General features: G+C 42.1%; 2 protein-coding genes across 2 annotated transcripts in view; both read left to right on the top strand.

Moving 5' to 3' along the window:
* lamb2l (laminin, beta 2-like) overlaps positions 1–17074 on the top strand; it is a 52312-nt gene extending 35238 nt beyond the window's left edge. Inside the window, exons 18-36 of the mRNA XM_034218442.1 lie at positions 1685–1710; positions 2437–2583; positions 2816–3008; positions 3938–4081; positions 4861–5092; positions 5174–5337; positions 6231–6455; positions 6702–6916; positions 7006–7102; positions 7814–8186; positions 8290–8474; positions 9249–9496; positions 10438–10650; positions 10737–10881; positions 11654–11861; positions 13174–13315; positions 13407–13583; positions 13977–14139; positions 16365–17074. Of these exons, the coding sequence (XP_034074333.1) occupies positions 1685–1710; positions 2437–2583; positions 2816–3008; positions 3938–4081; positions 4861–5092; positions 5174–5337; positions 6231–6455; positions 6702–6916; positions 7006–7102; positions 7814–8186; positions 8290–8474; positions 9249–9496; positions 10438–10650; positions 10737–10881; positions 11654–11861; positions 13174–13315; positions 13407–13583; positions 13977–14139; positions 16365–16501 (3434 nt within the window). The 3' untranslated portion in view covers positions 16502–17074. The remainder of the gene's footprint in view (positions 1–1684; positions 1711–2436; positions 2584–2815; positions 3009–3937; positions 4082–4860; positions 5093–5173; positions 5338–6230; positions 6456–6701; positions 6917–7005; positions 7103–7813; positions 8187–8289; positions 8475–9248; positions 9497–10437; positions 10651–10736; positions 10882–11653; positions 11862–13173; positions 13316–13406; positions 13584–13976; positions 14140–16364) is intronic.
* Positions 17075–19611: 2537 nt separating this feature from the next.
* The window catches only part of lamb2 (laminin, beta 2 (laminin S)), a 70003-nt gene continuing 63163 nt past the window's right edge, over positions 19612–26451 (top strand). The window contains exons 1-2 of the mRNA XM_034218493.1: positions 19612–19754; positions 20055–20121. Coding sequence (XP_034074384.1) covers positions 20091–20121 — 31 coding nt within the window. The 5' untranslated portion in view covers positions 19612–19754; positions 20055–20090. The remainder of the gene's footprint in view (positions 19755–20054; positions 20122–26451) is intronic.

Here is a 26451-nt window from a genome sequence, read left to right on the forward strand (position 1 = left end):
TTTTGCAATTGGAAAGACTTATCCCGTGTTAATAAGAACCCTTAATGAGTTTGTGAGGGACTGGTCACTATTGGCACTATACATGAAAGAAGAATGGTTAGTTGTTATATTTCTGGAGGTAGGAAGTGTAACAGAACAAGTACACACAGTACGCACAATCTTTTGACTAAATTGACTAAAAACTTTTTTTTGTGACGTCTTCTATTTTGGTTCTTTGAATTTTGCACAAGTTGAAGAAGACTATTTACTTAAGTAAGAAGTAGCAAATCTACCGTGTCAAAATACTCAGTTACAAATAAAAGTCCTGCGTTCAAAATTGTAAAATTAAAAAAGTATAATCAAAAAATATTTTTTATTTATTTATTAGTACCAAAAGTAAATGTACTAATTATGAAGAATGGCCCATTTAAGCACCATATATTTTTAATAATTGTATCTTAATTTTTGATTCATCAATGTCAGTTGAATTACTTTATATACTAATGGGAAGCTTAAAGGTAGGGTAGGTAAGAATGGAGAAACCAGCTAGAGTGCGCTAGAATTTGAAAGTATGCAGCCGAAAGAAATCTGCCCTTTCCTTCAGACTTCCTCACAGAGCCCCTCCTCCAACACACACGAACGCGCACATGACCAATGAGGGCACGAGATAAGTTTGTGCACAGATGGAAGGCTGACAGGCAGGTAGGCCGTCCAGTTACTTTAGCCGGGCCGGCTAAAATGATTGGTCGTGCTTTTTACAGCGCCACGGCCACGGATGACATTTTGTTATGTATTTATTGTCAAAGCATTTAATATATTCATTGCTATCGGGATGTTAAGAGCATTCCATGGAATATAACAAAAAGTGTTTCTGAAATAAATTACATACCCCACCTTTAACCTATGATAATATATGAAAATGTATTATAACTAGTATCTCAATCTGTAAAATAAATGTTGTTAATATAAAAGTACAACATTTGCTCACAAAATAAAGTGGAGTTAAAGTATAAACTAGCATGATGTGAAAAAGCTCATGTAAAGTACTTGGAGTATATGTACTTTGTTAGTTTCCACTTTCCACCAATGGCTTTTTCATATGTTTTGTCAAAGGTCTAGGTTTTGGTATTGTATCATCTAATGTTGGTTAAAAAACGATTGTGGCCAGCAATCAATAAATCAAATGATCCAACGGAAACAAGCAAAAAAAACATGTATCTGTGTCGCAGGAGAGAAATAACACTACACTTGTTCACACGCTTGTTCAAAGTATCTACTTTGACACGAAGATCATTAAAAGCCTTAAATCATTACAGCGCCATATTAACCTCACGATGATCTGCCAGTATTAAAATCGTACTGCACATGAGACCGATAACTGCGGTTTAGTGTTGATTACTCTTGATATTCTTGGTTAGTAGGATATAAGATAAAAACGGTGAGGGCCTCTGTTATGTGCTGAAAAGCCTTTCAGAGTCTGAACTCATCTGGAACTGCAAGGTCAGGCCCGCCCGGATCTGGCTGTCTCAGCGGACCGTAGCTGGTCTTCCGTTATCTCCTGGTTGGTCCATCAGCCAAAACCAGCAGAGTGAGCCCAAAACACAGACAGAGGGGCCGGAGTCAAACGCAGGTAGAGGGGGATCCAGTTTCCTCTGAAGAACACTGGGCACTTCAGAAATAGACAACAAGTCCGAGATAGAAGTAGGAAATAACCTTCCACCAAAACCTATAGTCTCAAAAGATACCGTACTTTGTCTGTTTGGTTTAAATGTGATGTTTGACTTTGCAATATTACCTTTGTCTACCTATTTGCCATTACGAGTTCTTAGCATAAATATACCAAGTTGGTTCTAATGTTTAGCAATTTCATTGTTTATCAATTTTAATTTTTGTTATCAGAAAAACATATTTCAAATTATTCCTAAAAATACGTTTTGCCAACAGTTAGATGGACTTTCCCATAGACTTAAAATATATTGTAAAAAGTTCCACAAACCCAAGAAGAAATGGAAAAGTTCAACAAACACAAAAATGAATTGAGAATTTCCACAAACACAAGAAGAATCAACAAAAAGTCAAATAAACCCAAGGACAAATGGAAAAGTTGAACAAATAAAAAAAGAAATGGAAAAGCTCATAAATTTTTTTTAAATAAATAAATAAACAAACCCAAGAAACAATGCAACAAAAGGAGTGAAAAAAAATCCATCTAATTAAGTTTACATTGAAAAGTTGAAAAAACCCAAGAGAAGATGGGAAGTTGAATAAACAGCAAAAGAGACATTTTAAACGTTAAAAAACACAATTAAAATGTTCCACACATCAATAAGAAAGAACGACATTTTTCTAACTCTCAAACTAAAAAAATGTCTCCCGCTTTTTCTTCAGACCCTCATACAAGTGTCACTTCAGAAGCCCCTTGAATATATTTTACTTCGACACATGTATATATTTCAGTATTTTATATGCATCATGTTTTTCAGATACATCCAGATGCCCCGGCCGTTCTGTTTCGAGCCCAGTAATCGCTACGTGGTTTCCATCCGGTTCCAGCGCCACGGGGTCACACACAGACACCTCACTGCCTTCATTCTCATAGACTCGGTAAGCAACCCCCTTTATTCACTATCATTTCATGTCAATAAAAAGCACATTTCAAGAAAAACCTTGACAAATCTCTGGCTTGTGCAGTTGTTTTGTGTTTCCTGCTATCCTCCCCCCCCCCCCCCCCCGCCGCCGCTCATAATCCCAGTCTCTGTACATGTACCTCCAATTCTATATTTACAGTATAATCCTTTCCTTTTTCTAACCTTCATCTTTTTGGTTCCTCTAATAGCTGGTTCTAATCCCCAAATACAATGAGCTGCCTGGTTTCCAAGGGAACGAGGTGGAGGCGGAGCAGCGGCGGGAGGAGATGATCCGCTACATGTGTCTGGATTCCTTCATGATCACACCAATGCCCGCCCTGGCCGAGATGTGCTCCAAACTCATCTGCAGCATATCCTCCATCATTCATGATGGGGCTCTGTGTAAGTACACAAAAACACACAAAACATGCAGATATTTAAAAGATGTGGGGTCAAATGCGTTGGCAATTCCTGGATCGATTTCTTTTTATTTCTTTTATTGGTGGTAGTGATGAAATTGTTATGTATTATTTACATGGGTCACATTTAGGCTCCCAATACAGACATCTGTCCACAGTTGTTATCCACTTAAATCTACATCATATTAGCCTCTATAATCTTTCATTAAGATGTAAACCGCTTCTTCCATTTCTGTATAAAAAGATGACATATTGTCCTATTTATCCGAATTGCATCACCTTGGATGAGAGTTTTTTTCCATGGAAGTAGAAGGAGAGTCATCCCCGACTTACTTCACCATTTCATTGTGAGCATTATAAGTGATTGAACCACTTCTCTTGTTAATTAAGAGACTCTGGGACATTTCCCTGCAGGCATATAATAAGAGGGAATTTGCTGACACCTGTTGGTGCATAGCTGAATTGATGATTGAGTAAATTGCCCTCCACAATAATTCTGTTGCAAGTATTTTAACATTTGGGGCACAAATAGAATTCCTGCTTTATTTGTTTTAATTTTATTTCAAATGTATAAACTTACTTTAGTCCATACGTGTACATTGTTTGAAAATACAAACTAATCAAACTCATGTTTAAATTAATAAAAAAAGACAAAGAAACTTGCCTTATCGTATGCAATTTAAAAAAGGAAAGTAATTATTAAACGAATACATTGAAAGTAATACAGAATTCACAAAAATAAACAACGGGGGATAATTCTAAAAACGAAAACACTAACATATTTAAAGGGAGATTAAACATCATTGCAAGACATTGATAATTCCTGCTTTTTACTGACTACAAACATGCAGTGATAAATACTTGGATGCATTATAAATGACATGTACTGATCTCTGTATCTTCTGTGTGCAGCGTGTCAGTGTGACCCTCAGGGCTCCCTCAGTGGGGAGTGCGACAGGGTGGGGGGTCAGTGTCGCTGTAAACCCAACGTGATGGGTCGCCGCTGTGACCAGTGTTCTCCAGGAACATACGGCTTTGGAGTGAGCGGCTGCACTGGTGAGTCAGATCTATCATCAGCAACGTCTGTCACATGCTTCACACAACCACACCAGACCATCATCAAATCACAGCAAAGTAGGAAAAGAGAAGATCCAGACAGACGCCACAACACACTTCTAGTGGGTTGTACGTTTTTAGATTTAGAGGGATCATTTTTGTAATAGTCAAAACATTTATATACAGTTTTTTTATTCAAGTTTATACTTAAATAAAAAAAGTATTGCTTCTCACTTCTGCGCTTTCAGCAAATGTCATTTACATTTTTCGAATTGTAAAAAAAAAAAAAAGGGTTGGGGTTATACATGAACCCCACAAAGACAACTTTTTGCAACCGACAGTTTTTCCTAACTTTTGAACACAAATAAAAAGAAGAGCCACTAGATGGCAGAACGCTACTTCACAATACAGGCTTGCTCAATATATGTTTCCTCACTAGCAAAAAGGTGTTTGTCATTTACACTCAATCATGGAGTAGTAAACAGAGGATGTTATGGTTTTGTTGTTTCTACATCCTCTCCAGTTAGAGTTTGGGTCATCCAATCATATTTGTATTGTATTGTCTTTTTATACATATTTGATCACATATTTGTATGAACCATTGAACTTAACTGTAGATCTGTGGTTTTGGTTTTAATGATATAGACACACAATATATATATATATATATACATATAAATATATATGTTTAGTTCTGTGTGCTAACCTATGCATTTTTTCTAGTCACTTAGCGCTCTGAAAAACAGTGACTAACCCTTTGAACCTGCCGTCCCGCCCAGCCTGTGACTGCCACTCAGAGGGGTCTCTGAGCCACCAATGTGACCCGGCCACAGGACAGTGCCAGTGCAGGCAGGGAGCCACGGGGCGTCAGTGCTCAGACTGCCAGCCGGGCCAGTGGGGCTTCCCCAGCTGCAGCCCCTGTCAGTGCAACGGCCACGCTGACCTCTGTGACCCCCGCACGGGAGAGTGTCGGGACTGCAGGGACTACACAACAGGACACCTGTGTGAGCGGTAAGAGTCCCTCTGAGTCAGACTGTCCCCCCTCCCCCTGAATATTAGACTGATGATGAATGTCTCCCTCGTCTGTCCCAGTTGTGTGGATGGGTTCTTTGGAAACCCGGTGCTGGGTTCAGGGGAGCACTGTCGGCCCTGCCCCTGCCCCGGGAACCCCGGCTCGGGTCACTTCAACGGGCACTCCTGTGAAGCTGACCAAACCTCCAACCAGATCATCTGCACCTGCAGACAGGGCTACGCTGGTAAGCTAGCACACTGAACACACACATGTTCTTATTTTTGTTAATCACTTTTTGCTCTACTATAGTTCAGCTATATTTCATGTAATAGTTTACTTTTTCCTGCATTTCACTTGCACTATTTGATCATTTGTTATTAAGCATATTTTTTTGATGCATAGTTGGAGCGGCCTAGGACTTTATATTTTCATTGCCAAATCTACGATGGAGCTATTATGCATATGCAATGAAACCTTTGAATCTTTGAATCGCCCGTGGTCTGATTACAGTTATATATTGTAGGTGATCCAATCCAATCCAATCCATTTTATTTATATAGCACATTTAAAAACAACAGAGTTGAACAAAGTGCTGTACATCAACAACTGTATAAAAACATAGCATAAATACATAAAAACAGACAGGACATGAAACAAATGTAACACGAGACAATGAAACCAGACCAGAAGCCACCGACTGAAAAACTCTCCTATATGATGTAAAAACAATACAAAACACTAGTAAGGTAAAAAAAAAACACACATTTACGTAACAGCACAAGTGTCACCTGGTCTGTACAGTAAAAGCCAGGGAAAATAAGTGGGTTTTTAAACGAGATTTAAAAACAGGCAGAGTTGGAGCAAGTCTAACCTGGAGGGGTAATTCGTTCCATAACTTTGGAGCTGCAACAGCAAAGGCTCTGTCTCCCCGCTGCTTTAGCCTCAATTTTGGGACTTCCAGAAGGAGTCTGTCAGCAGACCTCAGTGACCGTGTGGGTGTGTATGGTTTTAAAAGATCTGCCAGGTACGGTCGATCCTGCAATCAAATATGAAATACTTACCCTCTACTTACCTCTCACATCAGAAGTCTTGAAGCTAATTGTCATGCTATATTCTTCCTTTTATCGCTCCCCTTAGGGTCCCGCTGTGACCAGTGTGCCCCTGGTTTCTATGGCAACCCAGAGCAACCTGGCGGGCAGTGCCTCCCGTGCGAGTGCAACGCTAACATCGACACCCAGGACCCCGGGTCATGTGACCCCCGGACCGGCCAGTGCATCAAGTGCCTGTACCACACTGACGGCTCCTCCTGTGACCACTGTCAGAACGGTTACTTTGGCAACGCTCTGGCACACGACTGCAGACGTGAGTTAGGATAGCAGATGTCACATTTAATTCCTTTAAGTTGCCTAGAGTTAGGGGTGTATGAGTTGCATATTTTTCTTTTACTATGACTCATTCCAGATTCAATACCAAACCCCCTAGTATTGAAATGGCAGTGTGCGAAGTTTTAAGAGAAAATGATGTTTCATTATTTGTACATACAGTATATCTTTACAAACAAACTGTCTCCTCTCTGTCTGGGCATTACATATTGGTTTTTATCCTCAGGCTGTACTTGTGTGACTGCTGGCACGCTGCAGTCTGCGTGCCCTGACGGAGAGTGTCACTGTGACCGGCAGAGCGGGGCCTGCTCCTGCAGGGAGAACGTGGCGGGCCATAACTGTGACCAGTGCGCCGCCAACCACTGGAACTACGGTCAGGACCGAGGCTGTGAGCCCTGCGGCTGCGACCCCCAACACTCTCTGGGAGCTCACTGCAACATGGTGAGCAAGCAGAGGGTCTGAAAGCCTGGGAATGGATAATGCAAACTGGGATGAATAAATAATTGTCTGCTTCTCTCTGTCTTCAACAGTTCACAGGGCAGTGCCACTGTCGTCCAGGCTTCGGAGGGAAACAGTGCACTGAGTGTGAGCAGTTCCACTGGGGAGACCCGCAGGTGCAGTGTCAAGGTATCTCACCATGTGACAGATACTGCTGGATGAATACCACATGTGCACAGAAATGTTTTTTTATTTAGAGTAGAAAACATTTAGTGAAGCTGTAAAACAATCAGTGTGTCAGTGTTTGTGTCAGTGTGTCAGTGTTTGGTCGAAACCAAAACTTCCCTTCCTGTACCTTTCCAATAAATAAATAATATGTAACTTTCCTCATTAGAATATCTTAAAATTACTAGACATACGTTATATATTTTGTTGAGTTGTGTTTTGATATATAATCACAAATCTATAAATCTCTTTTGAAAATCCTGAAATCTATGATTTTAATCAGCTAACAGTTGTATCGCTTTTGCGCAAGTCTATATGTTTACCAGGTGATGGATTTTGTCATCATAGGCCAGCGTCTTAACTAATCAGAGAAACATGCTGAGGGAACATTAGTGGCAGGTTTGCCAAACATCAGAGAAACACACATTTTAAATATGAAACGACTTTATTCTGTGTTTTTACGCATTCCAATCACCGGGTCCGTTTGTTTTTGAGCGGAGGAGACTTTTGAGCATCATTTTTAAAGCATGCTGATGGATGAACACTGAAGGCAACCTAACCACTAACCCCCATGATTCCACGCTACATCACAACAAGGGCGAAGTAGCTTCAGTCTTTTTTTAGAGGTCATACAAATACAAATAAATTGTCTTTGTCCTCCCTCCTGTCCTTCAGACTGTAACTGCCACCCTCTGGGCTCGGAGATGGCTCAGTGCGACAGGTTGACGGGGAAGTGTGAGTGCAGGGAGGGAGCGGCAGGGAAGCACTGCGATGAATGCGCCCGTGGCTTCACCGGCGTCTTCCCCGAGTGCGTCCGCTGTCACGCCTGCTTCCAGCTGTGGGACGACGCCATTTGCCAGATCAAAAGAGACCTGGAGCACATCCAGTACACTGCGCAAAAGATCCTCGAAAGCGGAATCACTCCAGGAGTCGGGGACACGCGAATCAAAGAGCTGGAGAAGAAGCTGAAGCAAGTAAAAGATCTGATCAGTTCTGAGGACAGCGACAAGATCCACCAGCTGATTGGACAGAGCATCGATGACCTCAGGTGATGATGTCACACAGTGCTGGGATGTTTATTTGGCATGATTTGTCACCTGCCAGTAACTGTCTGGATGTTATATTGAAATATCCTACTGTGTGTGTTCCAGGGCTGAGATCGCCCTGACCGACGGGCGCCTGATGGGCGTCACCAGAGAGCTGAATATAACAACAGAAGATGAAGGGGCGCTGAGACAGACCCTGACTGGCCTGGAGAGAGAGCTGAGGGACATCAACACCACCGTGGCTCACAAACACAGCCTGCTGCAGGACTACCTCACCTCAGGATTTTCAGGTAGCAAACTCAATCAAGTCAGTGAGGCTATGCTGACATTGTGTGACAATCTTATAAGTCAATCGTATATGACACTTGCCATTATGGGTGAACATCTGGGAGAGGAGGTTGGAAAAACTTCTTTGTCGATTCAATTCAGAAAAGTATGAAGAAAATAGAACTCAAAGAATAATTTGATGAAGTCTCCCACTTCAGGCATAATATCAAGCAAGTGACGTTGATCAAACCTTCCAACGTGGTTCTTCACAAAACATTTTTAATGTTGTAACTTCATTTTACAGAATTAGTTTGAGGTGGATGACTTTGTCTTCACGCAGAATATTTGAAGTTTATTTTTGTAAATTTGTGACTTAAATCTTTGAGAATTTTATATTTTTGTTCTTGTTATTTAATGAATGTATAATTTGAGAGAATATCATTCTCTATAATTCATTAATTCATTAAATCATTTATAGATACATGTATTTTCTTTTTACATAGAATGGCCCTAATGTGCTGCCATAGTGTAAACAAGAGCATAAGCAAACATATAAAAACATGTGTGATACACAAAAATCATGACTACAAACAGATATGTTCAGATTTTCTGTGGTGAGCAATTGCAAAATGTAGATAGATCGATAGATAGATGGAAATAAACTTGATTTGTCCCAAGTTGGGAAATCGTTTTGTCACATCGTAATTCATGTACAATCACTGTCAACAAAGCTGAAATGTTAAAATAATGTGAGAGAAATTCTGATGAAAACATAAACCCTTTGCCTGTCTTCACAGATCAGTTTGATAAAGTGAAGAGGTTTTATAATGAGTCGGTGAAGGCGCAGGAGAAATGCAACGCCTCGGTGTCCGGTCCCCTCAGTCCTGTGGAACAGTCCAAAGAGACCCGGGCTGTCACAGAGGATCTGCTGAACGCCAGCAAAGACAAGTTCCTGCGGGCTCTGGCTGCTCAGAACAAGTCTCTCAACGAGCTGCAGGACAAAGCCCACGACCTGGACAAGAGCGTCCAGCACCTCAGCAACAAGGTGGGCGGGGTCAGGGGCGTCATCACTTCCTTCCTTACTTACTTCCTCCCTTCATCTTGAAGTGGATAATCTGAGATACAAAAAAGGTTGTTTTGTAAAGTATTTCTCAATTGTGCAGAATCAAGTAAAAGCATTCGAGTTCATTTCATTTTCCATTTATGTTTTGGAAGAAGGTCTTAGGAATAGAGGAAATATTGAGAGAGATAATGCAGGATGTTTTAGTTTTGTCTTATAATAACTTATTCAGAACATATTTGTTCTTTCATCAATGGTGAACTAGATAGTAAAGGTTCGTATTTGTATTACATTAGTAGTACTCTATGATGAAGAAACGCTGAAATTCACGAGACAGAAATAAATACTTGTTTTTGTTTTCCTGTCTATTAGGTCACCCACTTTGTAATAAAGGGGAAAGACAACCAAAACACTGTCAATACATGTTGTTTTCCAAGTGTTATTAAATGATTAAATAATGATGACAATTGATACATTTAATGTAGTTCTCACCAATAATATGATTTTTGTAACATTAATACTTTTGTATGCATGCTTCTACGTAACATTAAGCTGTCTTTGGCTCTTGTTCTGCTGTAACAACGTACATGTCCCCTCTGTGGGACTAATAAAGGTATTCTGATTCTGATTGATATAACATTTCTTGAAATAGTTTAAATAAAACGTATCCGTTATATACTGCATGTTATTCTTACATTCCTATGGAATAGTTTGAACTGAATTCATAGACCTATAGACTAATTTGCAATGAATGAATGACATTTTTTTTACTTTGAATGTTTTATCATTTCTGATTATTAATTGTAGGTCATTTTATCGGAAGACACACATTCTTTATTCTTTTTTAAAAATGTTTATTAACTTTCTTTTTTCTTTCACTGACTAAAGCATTTCATGTAAGGATAATGCATTGCTGCTCCTTCCAGGTGTGTGGCGGTTACAGCAATTCAAGCGCAAATGGCAGTTGCTCAGACAGTCAATGTGGTGCCGGTTGCCATGACAATCGGGGTGTGCGTGGATGTGGAGGAGAGGGATGCAACGGGACGGTTAGCGCTTCTGTCGCAGCTCTGAATCTCACCAGGAAAACCACGGATAGTCTGAACACCGCCAACGAGGAGCTGCAGAGCGTCGCCAGAAAGGTAGATCCATATAGTGTGGGAAGGAGAGTGCATCCTCTTAAAAATATAAAGTATAAAATGTCTTTGTCTTTGTTTCCTGTGTCCAGCTCCAGGATATCGCCACCCTGACAAAGGATGTAAAGAACCAGGCGATGAACACGCTGGAAAAAGCGCAGAAGAAGAAGGAGCACTTTGAAAACAACAACAACAAGCTGAAAGATTTCATCAAGAAGATCAGAGACTTCCTCACCGGTATATCATAGTGTTTTTACTGCTGTTATTAGCTCTATACACAATAGTTTGATACTGCTTCCATAATGTTGACATATATCATTTAAATCAACATTCAAACGGCTGGCTGCGGCCCTGGGTTATCAATGGGGGGGTTAGTGATTTCATCTCTACTCCTTAATATCCTTCAGTTAGTAACTTAACCCAAATTGCTCCCGTAGGCATGTGTACTGTTAAGAATTGCATTTAAGTCACTTTGGATAAAAGCTTCAGCTAAATCACATGTAAGGTCAAATACTGTGCAGCTTTTAAAAAAAGACTATTATTCTTCATTGTGCGTCTAGCCGGTGTTTCTGCAAAGTTGCACATAAATGTGTCTCTTTAAACTTGCTTTCCAAAAGTCAAAGTTGTATTCATTTCCAAAATTCATATCAAAGCAAATAATCGGCTTCAATCGGTATTTGTTGTCATTTTGTCTTTTAAAAACAACTTTTTAACAGCACTCAAAAAGCGGTTTACTGTTCAACTTGTCGCACACAAAAGGAAGGCTTGCACCTGTGTTTAACTTCTGATGATGACATCACAAAATGTAAATACAGACATTTGGAGCTTCAATGGAAAACTTGAAAGAATCTTTCATGTAAACATATGACCTCTGTACAGTTGGAAAAGATTATCTGTGTTCAGAAGTCTAGTTTAGTTCAACTACAGCTGGAATTCTCCTGCGGTAGGATCTTATTTCTAGTATTTATTTGTTTTTGTTTTTCTCTCTTCCCCTTGTTGTTGTGTACAGAGGAGGGTGCGGACCCGGAGAGCATAGAGAAGGTGGCTCTGCAGGTGCTGTCCATCACGCTGCCCGTCAACAGGACAGCTCTGGACAGGATGGTCCAGCAGATCAAGGGCGGCCTCTCCAACCTCACCAACATCGAGGGCATCGTCAACCAAACCTCGCAGCACATCAAGGAAGCCAAGGAGCTGCTCCAGAAAGCTAAGGATGCTAAGTAAGTAAAGCTGTTGTGTTTTGTTTTTTTCAAAACAACATTTCCCATAATCAAGTTTGCTTGCTGTCAGAAGGAGCAGGGTTCATTCTCTGGCTGCCCACACAAATATAGAAAGCAACTGCTTAATAATAATGAAGCCATTTGCAATTAGAGGCTTCTATGGACCAGGGTTCAGCTATGAGTCTACAATGGGCGGCAGTAGCTCAGTCTGTAGGGACTTGGTTTGAGAACAAAATGGTTGCCGGTTCAGGTCCCAATTGGACCAACAACAACAAAAAACAGATGGTAGACTGGTAGCTTGAAAGGTGTCCTTGAGCAAGACACTGAACCACCAACTGTTCCCTGGCGCCAGATACAACCGACAGCCTCTTCTTCAATCTGTATTCCTATGCATGTCTGTTTTGTTACTGTGTGTATTAAACAAATTCTTCATTTTGCCCTTGTGGATGAATAAAGGGTCATCTTAAGAACAAAATCACTCAGTAAATCCTCAAACCTCTCTCCTATTTCCTTTTGAAGACACTATAAGGCACAGGAGAGTGGGGTACATATTGGTCGTGAGGTGGAGGAGTGATTGGGCATCGGAAAATATATTTTTGACCAGGGAAAGAGAGGACGTAAAGCCATTGTTCTTTGTATGCTTGATTTACGAAACCTCAGAAAAAACAAACTGGTTTCAAACATCATTCAGAATGATTACAAAAATGAAAGCAGATACTGAACAAAACAGGACCAGTTGCTTTGATGGAACAGATTACAAGAACTCAAAACGACTTCATCAGCGTTATACCTGTAGGACACAACATCTCCATACAACCTTATACCATTATATAATGCATTAAGACCAAACTCCTAAACCATATGGTCCAGAACCTTTCAAAAACTTAAACCCTGAAAAATGTAAATGATAATCTTACATACCACATTCAGGAGCTGCAGGTGTCTCCATAAGAATCAGCAAATATGTTCAACAATATGTTATTGTTAAATCATCTCTCATAGTGTGCCCACCACTGAATTAACAATTGTGTAGAGCAAATCATCTTTTTTGAAATAAAAGTTCTTTAATTTATTCCAATATCGTGTTCTAAAAAAACATAACAAGATGCCATCTTAATCTCAGAAGTTCTCACGGTTTGTGTTGTTTACTTGTTTGGTTTCATTCAGTCTTTTTGTGTTTGCAGTGGCTTTGTGTAGAAATGCTCGATAGGTATTTTAATTTACGTAAAATAATATGTAATTCCACAATTACGACACATTACTGAGGAGTGCAACCTTTTGTGTCTGACTAACTCCTGGTGTCACTGTGCAGGAGCCTGGCGGAGGGAGTGAAGGATAAAGCCAACAACACCAAACAGGCTCTGGATGTGTCTGAGAAGGCCATAGAGAAGGCCCGAGCCGCCATGAAGGAGGCCAGCAGCAACCTGAACCGCACCAGGAAAGCTACAGCTGAGGTACAGGAGCCTCACAAGGCCTGTGGAGCTCTTCATCCTCCCACATCTCTCCATCTCCCCCTTCATTCTTTGTCTTGTCATCCCTCTGCAGGTGGATGAGAGGCTGACGCGGCTGGAGGATAAGCAGATGGATGTGATGATGCGCCTCAACAACCTCTCCATGGAGGTGGAGGCTCTGAGGAACAAGACGGAGCAGAACAGGCTGGTGGCAAAGAGAGCTAAAGAGCTGGCTAACAACGCCACGCATCAAGCCTCCTCCCTGGAGAGGGTCAGTTGTTATTGTGCTTTTCTTTTGAAAGAATGTCTTATTTATCCCCAAAAATGTATGTAACGGAGTAAGTTTTGTGGGTTACTTTAGGAGTTCTTTATGAGAAATAAATTGTTATTATTTGGGGGGAAAAATAACTTGAGATTGATCATTTTGCGTCATTATTCTCATCATCATTGAAATATATTTAAAATGATCATGGCGGAATTTCTTTTAAGGAATCTGAACCAAACAAAGATATTTTCTTAAGTCTAAATATCTATGCAGCACCAACATCTCTTATTGAATATTTACACAGTTTGAATATTGCACAAGCCCATATTGTTATTTTGGTTGAATTCTGATGAATTATGCAGCCCTGATATCATTACTACCGCTGTGTGGTGTCTGCAGAGCCTGAACGACACAGAGAAGCGGTACCAGGAGCTGCAGATGAAGGTGGACTCTCTTGGAGATGTTGGAGGTCTGAACAACGTCAACCAGAAGGCCAAGGAAATAAAGAAGGAGGCAGAAGACCTGCTAAACAAAGCCACCAAGGGGATAGAGCAACTCAGGAGTGAGTACAGGAAGCTAAACATGCCCGCACAGGCCATTGTTTACAGTGATTTGTCCTCTGAGGAATTCCCTCGCATTAAGGTGGTGTAATGAAATATCTACTCTTAATGATTTGTTGAGAGTATACAGTTATATGTTGCAGGTTTTGATGAGTTTATAGATTAAATAATGTCTGGAGGCAAGTGAAATAAATCATTTTATTTGAATAAAAAGGGTAAATTCCCTCAGTCTAACCTAGGATACCAAAATTAAAAAAAAATAATAAAAAGATCTTCATTTGTTTAGAACTTTCCGATAACAGAGGTACGTAGTGCTTATAATACATGAGAGCAAAGCAATAAAAGACATAGAGAATAGAGTGCCACATCGAATCATCTTCTTCTTATCGTGTCCACAAGGCAGTCAGTTACAGGGCTTGGTTAGATGTGGTTCAGCCACAGCTGAACACATTGCTGTCCCTTCTCATTAAACTCTGCCAAGTCCGATGTTGTGCAGGGTTGCTCCAGCAGGGGGCATATCAGGAGATGTTGCATGGTTTGTGGTTCAATGCCGCAGTCACAAACAACGTCCCCGTCATTTAGGTATCCCCATTTGGCGAGAGTGGCTTTTGCACGTCCAACACCAGATCTTATTCTGTTTAGGCATTTCCACACTGCGTAGTGTCTGCTCCAGGGGGCAGTGCCTCGCTCGCCTTTAGCTCCATTGTTGTTGCTGATGGGAGGTTGTCAAGTCTTTCTTCCCACCGAGTGACTCTTTCACTGCTTATGCTCGGTGTTCCGAGGGGTGGGACGCTCTTCAGGAAACTTTTCCTGGATTTAAGGCGGCTTTTGGCTGGCACATGGCCAAAGAGAGGATGTCTTTGGTCAGTAGACTGTTGTTGGCGCTCTTTCTTGCTTGCTGCATTTCGTCGTATCTCTGGTGGGGCTATGCCTGCCAGGATGTACAGACGGTCTGTAGGTGTTGATTTCAGGCAGCCTGTGATAATGCGGCAGCTAGCATTGAGGGCGGGATCCAGCTTCTTGGCATGGGCAGCTCGTTCCCATACTGGGCAGGCATACTCAGCAGCTGAGTAGCAGAGGGCTAGTGCGGTTGACTTCAGAGTCTGTGGGTTTGCACCCCAGGTCGTGCTGGTGAGCTTGCGGATGATGTTATTCCTCGCACTCACTTTGCACTTGGTCTTCTCAGTGTGGGTCTTAAAAGAGAGGCATCTGTCCAGGGTTATCCCTAGGTAGACTGGGTGCTCACAGTGTTCAAGGGAGGTTCCTGACCAGCTGACCTTCAGTTGGCGCTTGGCTTCACGGTTTCTCAGGTGGAAGGCGCACACCTGTGTCTTAGATGGGTTTGCACGTAGGTGGTTCTCTTCATAGTAAGGTGTTAGCTCTGCCAGAGCGTTAGAGAGTCTGTCTTCCACAGTTTTGAAATCAGTGGCTTGTGCACCTATGCCAAGATCGTCTGCATAGATGAAGCGGCGGGTGTCTACACTTTTTGGTTGGTCGTTGGTGTAGATGTTAAAGAGAAGTGGTGCAAGCACACTTCCCTGTGGGAGGCCATTCCTGAGTCTTCGCCACCTGCTTTTCTTTCCTCCTAGCTCAACGAAGAAGTGCCTATTTTCAAGCATGCTTTCAATCAGCTCTGTCAGGCGGGTGTCTCTTGTGGTCTCCAGGATCTTACTGAGGAGACGTCTATGGTTGACTGTGTCATAGGCAGCTGAGAGGTCGACAAACACCGCACCAGTTACCATCCCTTCCTCATATCCGTCTTCGATGTACTGGGTGAGGTTGAGTACTTGGCTAGTTGTCGACTTGCCAGGGCGGAAACCTGCTTGTTCAGGGATGAGGTGTTCGTCAACAAAGGCACCAATTCTGTTGAGGATCAGACGTTCAAAGAGTTTGTAGGTGTGGCTCAAATCATCGAATCATAAATCTATCGATTCGATTTATGATTAGAAAATTATAAAAGTAGGGTAGACATGTGGAGATTATCCGACGGAACAAAACGTGATCCGTCTCTTAAATGTGTGTCAGCCCCAGACCTTATTTCCAGCTATTTTCCAAAACCCTATGGAGAAATTGCATTGGTTTTTGTCGAAGGAACCGGATTCTTTTTGGTTATTGTCTTCGACAGAGACTGTTTCGGCTTAATTGATATTGTTATAGGGAAGCAGCACAGACCTGCATGGAAGCTGTAATGAACCGTTGATGGTTTTCCACCTGTCTGTCTCTGCAGAACTGGAGAAAAAGTTCAAGAGTAACGAGCAGCGGATGCAGAGGCAGCGCACGGAGCTGGACGAGCTGAAAGAAAACGCCACGGTGGTGCGAGACGAGATCCGGGTCCAGGTGCAGAAGTACAGTAACTGTGTGTGAGGATGTTACACTCACCGACCTGATGCTGTAGCGCAGAGCAGACTTCTGACTGATGCTGTGACTTGGACACACAACCATGAAAATAAAACGCTGCTCTGGTACCTCCATTCCTTTACTACTATATCAAGTTTTACACATTACCTGTCAAGTGTTATATATCACAGAATGCCTTCACCTGTCTACGTACTGTACCACTAACTGACTAAATATCAACCCTGTAATGTATGCTATGTCTTTAAGCTATTATCACAACAGGTGGATGACCTCTGGAGAGTATGATAATTGATTCCATGAGTAATAAACAGAAGAAATATATAAAAAATGTTGTTATTTTGACCAAAAGTGCTTTCTATGTTTTTGCTGTAATTTGACCTCATTTGTATGGTATTTACAATATGACATTCCTATAAAGAAATATGCGGAAAAGTACGATTTTTAAAAAATGAAATATGTTTATTTTTATTACAAAGGAAACTCTTGATTAAATGCAAACATACATGTTCTTATGAGCAAAATTCATTATGAGGTATGATGATGGAGACAAATAAATCTGATACCGTTTATGCAAATGCATTTTATCATGTGTCCTGTTTGTGTCAGAACGCAATCACTCCAATAACAAGTTTAACACATTTGTAATGTAATTGTATTTCATTGCCACTAGAGGGTGCTATATACTCAGCGAGGCAGTGAGTTCTCCCTGTCTCTTTCCCTAATTTCAGACTGTTTTATTATGATCTATTATGCGTTGTGGGGTTCCCTTTCCTGTAGTGTGGTATATAGGTTTGTGTGCATGTAAATTATCTCCAAAGGCTAAAATCCCCAAAGTTGACATTTGAAGTTGGCCAACTATCACTGTTGGCACAGTTGGCCTGTTTCATAATTGTGTTTTGTCAACGTAATTGAAATGATTATGTTAGCTAAATTAGCTACCTATCTTACAGCAGATCTGCAATAATATGGGAAGGAATCATGAAATCACATTGTTAAAAATAAGACAAAATAAATGACACTTTCGGTACATTTCCAGTGACAGTTGGCCAACTCCATAATCCCTGAACGTCAACAAGCACTCCAGTCCCAGATGTGTGCACCAAATGTTGGTGTCCCCGTGTCCGTTGGGTTTTGAGCTTTTGTTGGTGCAGCGCTTTTAGTAAACACTGCACATGTTTCAAGTTGGGCCGTTGTAGCACATTAGCCATAACCCATCACTGTACCATGTATGCAAGGGCAAGTTTGCTTTCACTAACTGTACGGAGGCTCAGTCACTGGTACATTTTTATATACAAAGCCATGTTAGGGAAACTTCCATCCTACATCTGCTCCCCGATCTCACGCCGAATTGTAAGTGGCTACTGCCTGAGATCGCATGCTGTAGTTTTATTAAATGTGCCAACTGCTAGGACTGTCTTAGGGAAGATAGCTTTTAGATGCGCAGCTCCGCTGTCTTGGAACAGTCTGCAAAAGGAATGGAAGCTGGGAAATTTGGTTCCACTAAATGTTTTTAAAGCAAGGATAGATGCTATCCAATCGGAAACTGTTGGAACCTGTAAATGTTACTAGCTATTCTTTCACACACACATACGGGTATTGGGCCGAGGGCGACACCGTACTTCCGGTATCCGCCGTTTTACGCGAGGTGCAAGCAGGCCGAGGGTTTAGCCGTACACCGTCTAGGTGTTGCTAAGCTTCCTGTACTGAATATCATAGTCTATTGCCTTAATCAATATCTAGTCAACTCTAAAATACCACATATATGCAATGGCATGATAATATTATTGTGACAAGTGGGGTATTCACCTGGTGTTTCCAGAAATTAGACGTAGATGCAGACAAAATCGACGCAGTCTGTAAAGGCAATCCGACAACCCACACAGCTCTAGTTTACGCTGGTAACGACCTAGAGCACACCCCTCAAGTCCAGAGATGTAATCCGAAGACATGCAGCGATTTCTTCGGTCGTTAATTCAGAAAAGGGACATACTCAAGTACCTGTTTTCTTTAGTGCACACATCCCTTATCATTAACTGTATGTAAATTGATGGTCTCACATGATTTCCATGATTCCTCAGGCGCTCTTTAACTTGAAAACATATTTGTGTGTGGGGATTACAAGTCATTCATCACATGTTGATTTTGAGCCCTTCAGTCAGAGCTTTTCCAGCTTTGTATACCTGTAGCTTCCATGTACTGCAAGACCCAGGAATGATTCACTGTCCTCAGTCTGGAGGAGCTCTCAGCTCTTCTCTCTGCTGATGCTGGCACTGCATCCTGGGCTCTAACAAAGAGAGGCTGTCCTCAAGCCACACAGGGAATGTGTAATCTGACAGAGATTTATTTGTTCTGGAGAACACAGCACCTGCACACATCACACGCACTGCAGAGCCAAAGAAATAACATGTGATAGTTTGCAGTGTAGTCCTAACATTAGTTCACTGGATCAGATAAAGCTACATGTGTTTCCCTGCAGGCCTGTGGTGGAGATGGTCCCAAACACCTGTTGGATGAGGCTGATGTTATGGAACTGGGCAGCCGGGGAGCTGTGATCTGAGCGCGGTCACGAGTGGCTCATTGGGTGCAATCAAAGGGAATCTAATCCGTCCAGCAGGGAGCGCGCATTCCTACTCAGACACAAACTGGCATGGTTTACCGGAAAACAAGAGCTGGGTTTATAAAGGATCAACTTTTATAAAATGATAAAACTTCATAGCCTGTTAACACCGATGGAATGTAACTAAATACATTTATATTAACTACTTTTTACATACTTGTACTTTACATGAGATTTTTTTCCCACATTTATATTATATTCCTTCTTCTTCTCCACGTTTGAAAGAAATATTGTGCATTTTTTACTCCACTACATGTGATGCTATTGCTATAGCCTACTAAGTTAAATACTGAGTTCAGGAATGTTGTATTGGCGTGTTTTTAGAACGTGGCATTTCTACTTGCAGAAGGCTTTGACTACCATGTATATATACAAATAAAAAGGAAATGTGAGAATTGTCCCTAAGTAAAACAAACTCCTTTTATCCGCGACCATCTTCCGGGCGGCTCGCGCTCTCTCTCGTACTGTTCTGCTCCGCTCCAAAACTCCACTCCGGGGTTTCCAGCGCAGAGTCGCAGGAGTTTAGGACTCCTCATCGCAACAACGGTGCTCAGCCTCGCATCCGTCCGGCAGCTCCGCAGCAAGTGGACCAACAGGGAGACTGTACTACACAACAGAGAAGCGAACTCCTTAAACAACACGGTGAGTGGCGACTTTGTCATTAACTCCCCAACTGTTTTAAGTTTAAAGACATGTTGGTCAGCTCAACTCATTCAGCTTTAACTAGTCACAGTTCGTTTTTTATATTAACCGGTTAAAACAGCACAGAGAAGGAACAAAAAACAACAACAATTCCAAATTACCTCCACTGGTAACATTTTGGGGACCTGTAGTCGGGGGGGGAAAGCAACATTTCTTTAACTCCAACTTTTTCTAAATGTTTAATGTAATAACTGTGTTACATGTCGCTGTGTATAACACTGTTCATCATACATGCCACAGGTTGCCGCAGCCTGGCGGGTTGATGCGCGCTCAGAGATGAAAGCGTCACTACTAATGCTCGCCTGCGGTAAGTGCACTGTACACATCGAGAAGCCTTTAAAGTCCCTTCATGTTTTCTGCTCCATAACAAATCCTCAGAAGTGATTCAGTGAAGGCTGAACACTGTCTCCAGGTCACTGGGCTCTCTTTGATTAGTCTCTGGAAAATATGGAGCTTATGTTCTTGTGTTAAGTCTTTGGATTTCACGTGAATCCATGTCAGTTGATCCGGACACCTGCTACAGCTTTGTATCTGCAAGGGAGAATGCTCTGATAGGAGGTATTATCTCAGCCAACTGCTAGAAATGTTCACTAACACAAGATAATATCACTTGGGTTCTTACTCAAAACTACATTTACATGAATATAACTCTCACAAGAAAAGGTACATTTCAAAGCCAAAATAACAGTTTCTAAATGCATAAATGCGAGTTGACCCATCGACATTTTCTCTTTTTTAGTCACAGACTTTATATTAGCTTGTCTTATTCATTATCGACATTTAGAAAAGTAAAGAATGGTGCAGAAAATGAGAAATAGCTCTACTAGAAACAGTAGCCTGATCTCTGTGGATGTCTGTGAGGCTGATGGGAGTATCGGCCCCTGCGCTGAGATAAGATAGCTGATGTTTCTTTTTTAGGACCCCCGGTGCCCTCCGGGTCTCTGGGGTCGGCCCTGTCTCTGCCTGTCGGCCTCTCTCTGTGGGTGGTGTCGCTCTGTTTATGGTCCTCCTAAAACAGCCCAGCTGAATCCGCAAATAGAGACACCCACTCCACACCTACCTCCAGCTCTGTTGCAGACCCCTCTGTGTGTGTGGCTGACAGAAATATAGGAAGGCTGGGAAATGGAACAGATCTAAACTAAAAACCACCACCAACACAGTGTCTGATGAAAGATTCTTTGAACTCTTTTCAGTGTCATTTCATGGCTTGCAATGTTCAGAAAAGTGGTCAAAATAGAGTCCTTAAATCTGGAGGGTTAGCAATTACGGTTCCCTTATTTTAAAGTCAAAGGTTTTTAACGTTTTATTTAGATCGGTGATGTAAAATCTGTGATTAACGCAAGCTTACTAACATTTTGTTGTAAAACATCAAATACATCAGTAAATACGACACTGGTGAATGTTTGAAGATTCTTTGGGTTACAAAAACAGCAGACAAATAACTAAATGAAATAGTAAAAGTCATCACCCTGAACATTAGCCGCCTTTAGCTTAGCGGTGTTGACACACAGCCACTCTGATTCTGAGCTCAACTGACTTAGTTTATAGTTTAATGTTAGCTTTTTACTTCTTGGGATTGCATTTACGCCTCAATCATAACATGTAGAGATCAATTATCCTGCTGAACAAGACATACAAGTATCATAAACATGTATTTGCCAAAGTTCTTATTTTGTGCAATAGTCCGAAATCAAATGCAAATGGTCCTATACTGTGTGCTTACTTCTGTTGCGGCCTACAAAAAAACGTCATCCACGCCTGCACTACTCCAAAGTGGATGTGTGCTCGAAACGATCAGATATCTAAAGATTTAGTTGACTAATGACCTTCAATAAAAGGCCTCCTCATGCATTGTTCCCTCCAGATGAAGACAATGGGCTCATTGCTCCTGTTAAAGTCTATTAGTGCCTGTTGTTAGCACCCACAGGCCTCAGACATGATCACTGATCACTCCTGCTTTAAGGTGGTGGGGTTAGCTTCCGGAACACACAGCAGCACACTTGTCTGCTTTTTCATCTGCTTTTTGTAACCTTTGTCTTTTGTAGATCAAGAGGAAACACATTGGAAAGTAACAATAAGAACATGAGTAAAAGGATTCTACACAAGATATCTGTCGTTCTGTCAAAAAGTACAGTTTTGGGGGAATTCTAGGAAGTTTGTTGATGCAGTTTAAAGAGTGTCCACTTAGGCTTTGTGATAGGGGAGGATGGATGGGGCCAACACAACCTGCACTAACAGTCAACGTTACATTACAGGCAGGCTTACTTAACTTGCTTACTTTAACCCAAAACATGACCTCTTTTCCTAAATCTATCCAGTTATGGCGCATAATCACAATCCCGTAGTTTTGGCATCTAAACCGAACATAACTCAAATGAAAACCTTTAAACTAAGAACCTTTGTATAGCGTTATAGTAATACGCAGTCTGCACCTTTTTGAAGCATTATAGTTGTAGATAAAACAGCTGATAACAGCCATTGAATGCAGCAGGTGTGTAAAGAAGTTGGAAGAAGCAGATTTCACCTAGTTAGGCGCGTTCACACCGTGGTACTTTTCCCACTTTAGTTCCGATATAGTTCCGAAATGTTGCGTTCACACCAAAAAGAGCCGGAACTAAAATGAGTTCATGAGAACCTTTTTACCCCCTTTTCCGTCCCTAGAGAGCAGGGACTTTCGTGGGAGAAAAAGGTTCCTATGTCTGATTGGCTGGGCGGATTACAAACCACGCCCCGTAAAACTCCCAAAAAGTTTTGTGAAGCCGCCATTTTATTATCCTCGCATTAGCATTATTAGCATTAGCCCAGCGCAGAAACGCAGAGAGACTAACTTATGGCAACACAAAATAAAACATGGGAGTGGTGGAGATGAGGAGGTGTCGGCGTTCTGGCGATTTACTCGGAAGGCTTCAGTAGAAGCTGCTGGGAGTCCCAGCAGCTTCTACTGAAGCCAGTCCCCAACTCCGGGTATTCCGGCCGGGGACTTTGGGCGGCAGTATACGCCGTGAAGTGGTTTGCGGCCTGCCAGTAAACCCAAAGCAGAAGAAGAAGAAGAAGTGACGTCAGCGGCTTCATTTGCCTAATCCTCCCCCAGGGACTTTTTCCAGTGTGAACGCGATCTGTACTTAGTTCATGAGAACTAAAGAGTTCTCATGAACTAAGTTCACATGAACCTTTGTGGGAAAAGTACTGCGGTGTGAATGCGCCTAATGTTTCAGATATTTTTCAGGGCATTTTACACATTGTTTTAAGTCAGACTTGAATTTTTTTTTTGAAAAGAAGAGTTGCCACTACTTTACTTAACCATTGAACTATTGAGTATTTTGTTTTTGGCCAATGCTTGTCTCTCTTGGTCATTGGATCTGGTTGTTGGGAAGTTATCTTGAGCATTAGTTTTGCAGTACACCATATAAGTAAAGAGACTAAGTCAAAGGGAAAAGTCGAGAAAAGGTTAAAGTGTCTGTAGAGGAAATAAGTGAAAAAGAAGTGCTGAGAGTATTAGAGGAGATTGAGAGAAGGAAACAGGAGACGAGGATGTGTTTCAGAGTGGAAAAGGTGAACAAGTGTGTCTGACATGGGGTGTCACACACTGTCATTGCAGAGACAGGGAGCTGTCAATTCAGATTCCTGACGCCTCCCAAGACCTGCTCCAAGGTCAAGGGGTCGTGTCCAAACCCCTAGGGCAGACACAGGGTTAATTGGTGTGTGTGTGTGTGTGTGTGTGTGTGTGTGTGTGTGTGTGTGTGTGTGTGTGTGTGTGTGTGTGTGTGTGTGTGTGTGTGTACAGATGTATGTGTGTGTGTGTGTGTGTACGAATGTATGTGTGTGTGTGTGTGTGTGTGTGTGTGTGTGTGTGTGTACGAATGTATGTGTGTGTGTGTTTGAGAGAGTGAAAGGGCTCAGGCTGCAGGACAAAGGAAGCAGCCGTCCTCTCTTCTCTTTTCTTTTCACTTTCTTTTTATTTTCTGCTCTTGGGGGTGGGGTGAAAAGTGGACATGTAGGAAGCTGGTCGTGTGTGTGTGTGTGTGTGTGGTGTGTGTGGTGTTGTGTGTGGTGTGTGTGTGTGTGTGTGTGTGTGTGTGTGTGTGGTGTGTGTGTGTGTGTGTGTGTGTGTGTGTGTGGTGTGTGGTGTGTGTGTGTGTGTGTGTGTGTGTGTGTGTGTGTGTGTGTGTGTGTGTGTGTGTGTGTGTGTGTGTGTGTGTGTGTGTGTGTGTGTGTGTGTGTGTGTGTGTGTGTGTGTGTGTGTGTGTGTGGTGTGTGTGTGTGTGTGTGTGTGTGTGAGTGGTGTGTGTGTGTGTGTGTTGTGTGTGTGTGTGTGTGTGTGTGTGTGTGTGTGTGTGTGTGTGTGTGTGTGTGTGTGTGTGTGTGAATTAGGGCTGCAACTAACGATTATAGTCAGTATCGATCCGTCTACCTGCTGATTTTGTTCTCATTAAATCAATTGGTCCACCCCAGCTTCTCAAAATCAAGGTGTTGTTTATGTATGTCTTGTTTTTTTCAGTCCAAAATGCTAATAGATTCAGTTCAAAATATCAGAAACAAATTAGAAAAGCAGGAACACTTTCATATACATAAGAGGATATTTGAGAATGTTCTGCCATATTGGCATAACAAATCTAAAAGTTGGTGATTTGTTTCTGCCATTACGCTTTAGTTTGTGGAGTATCAGTGCAGAAGTTTTCTTGAGCAAATTGATATGATGAAGTTCAACTGTGGGAGTGAGCTACTCATTATTAATTTCAGAAGAAAGGAAGGAAGGAAGGAGGGAAGGAAGGGATGGGAAGAGGATGGAAGGAATTGGAGAGGAAGCAAGAAAGGAAAACTTAGATGAAAGAGGATCTTGGTAAATCCTCTGTAATTCACCTTTCTTAGAGCAATGGGGGGTTTGTAGAACTATACTGACGTCCTCCTCAGATGTGTGTGTGTGGTGTGTGTGGTGTGTTGTGTGTGTGTGTGTGTGGGTGTGTGTGTGTTGTGTGTGTGTGTGTGTGTGTGTGTGTGTGTGTGTGTGTGTGTGTGTGTGTGTGTGTGTGTGTGCATGAGTGTGTGTGTACGTGCGTGAGTGTGTGTGTGTGTGCGTGAGTGGTGGGTGTGTGTGTGTGTGTGTGTGTGGTGTGTGTGTGTGTGTGTGTGTGTGTGTGTGTGTGTGTGTGTGTGTGTGTGTGTGTGTGTGTGTGTGTGTGTGTGTGTGTGTGTGTGTGTGTGTGTGTGGGCAGGTGAGGGCTGGCATTAGGCAGGGGAGTGAGAGAGTGTGTGTCCCGGAGCCTTTGTTAGCGACAGCCTCCGGAAATGGGCGGATGGCAGAACAATGGTGCGATAAAGCCTACTAACCACCAGCACTAGAGAGGGAGAGAGGCTGAAAAATGGAGGAGGGGGGTGAAAGAATCAGGACAAAGAGAAGAGAGGGACACTTTAGGCACAGGAAAAAAGGGAGAGGGGGGAGAGAGAACAGGTTTGTTTCTATGAAAGGACGGTGAGTTAGGTTTCCCCGTACTGTTGGCAGGGCCTTCTACAGATGAAAAGAGGAGGTGGAGATAGTGGAGGAGGAGGACTTGAGGGGGAGGATGAAGGGGCATGGAGGAGGAATATGATATAGAGAGGGTCTCATTAAAAACAATAGGGAGGCTGGTACAGTGCTGAACCTGTGTCTGCAAACAGTGTGGAGTGGAACATGTCGGTATGCAAACAGGAAGTAAACATGTTGAGTTTTTGGACATTTTCACATTTTATAATGAGATTACTGATATACTGAGACCCAGCACGGTCTTTGTGTTCCTTTATATTGATCAATATACTTAAGTTCAAATTTGAGGTATGTGTAATACTTATTGAACTTTATACTTTTACACTGCATATCGGAGACTAATATTGTACTTTTTGATTAGCCTGAAGTTATAATTACTTTTCAGATTACACTTTTTCATATGTTTTCTGCCCACTGGGCTAGTGAATAAATAAATTAATGTAAGTTTACCACACTCTCGCGGGAATATCTCCGCAATGGAGCGAGCTTAAGACCCTAGCCACATGGAGACGGTAACGAAAACAAACCAAATTCGATATCAAAAAAGTCTTCCGTCCACACGCAATCGGTACCAGAAACGTGTCCGTCCATACGAGACCGCTAGAGATGCTGTAGTACATATGCCATGGGGCAGTTCTAGGGGGGGGGGGGGGGGGGGCGGCAAGGGTGGGACAGTGCCCCCCTAACACTGACTTTGGACCCCCCCTGTGGCCCCCCTGAAAATGAAAAAAAAAAAGAAAAGTTTATGATTAAGCGATTTCTTGTCTGACAGAATAGGTGGAACTAACGCTATTGTCATTCTAGTCGGACCCATTAGAGCGTAAAAACTGTAACTATGAGTTCCATAACACACCAGGTGAAGTAAAGGACTCTCAGTGTTTAGATAGTTAACTTTAGTCTAATGGCGCGTTTCCACTGCAGCGGGTAGCTCGCTTTAAGCGTGCCGAGCCGTGCGGGGCCCGTTTTTGGTTGCGTTTCCACTTGGCCTAGTTTTAGCCCGGGGCTACTTTTTCACCTTTTTTCTGGCCCGACTAAATCGTGGTTCTAGGACCAGGAACAACCAGGCTGAGTCGGGCTGAGTATGCTAAACTAGAGAGAGAATCACTGGCAAGGGGG

Source organism: Gymnodraco acuticeps, unplaced genomic scaffold (assembly GCF_902827175.1).
Source record: "Gymnodraco acuticeps unplaced genomic scaffold, fGymAcu1.1, whole genome shotgun sequence".
In the NCBI taxonomy this organism is placed as follows: Eukaryota; Metazoa; Chordata; class Actinopteri; order Perciformes; family Bathydraconidae; genus Gymnodraco; species Gymnodraco acuticeps.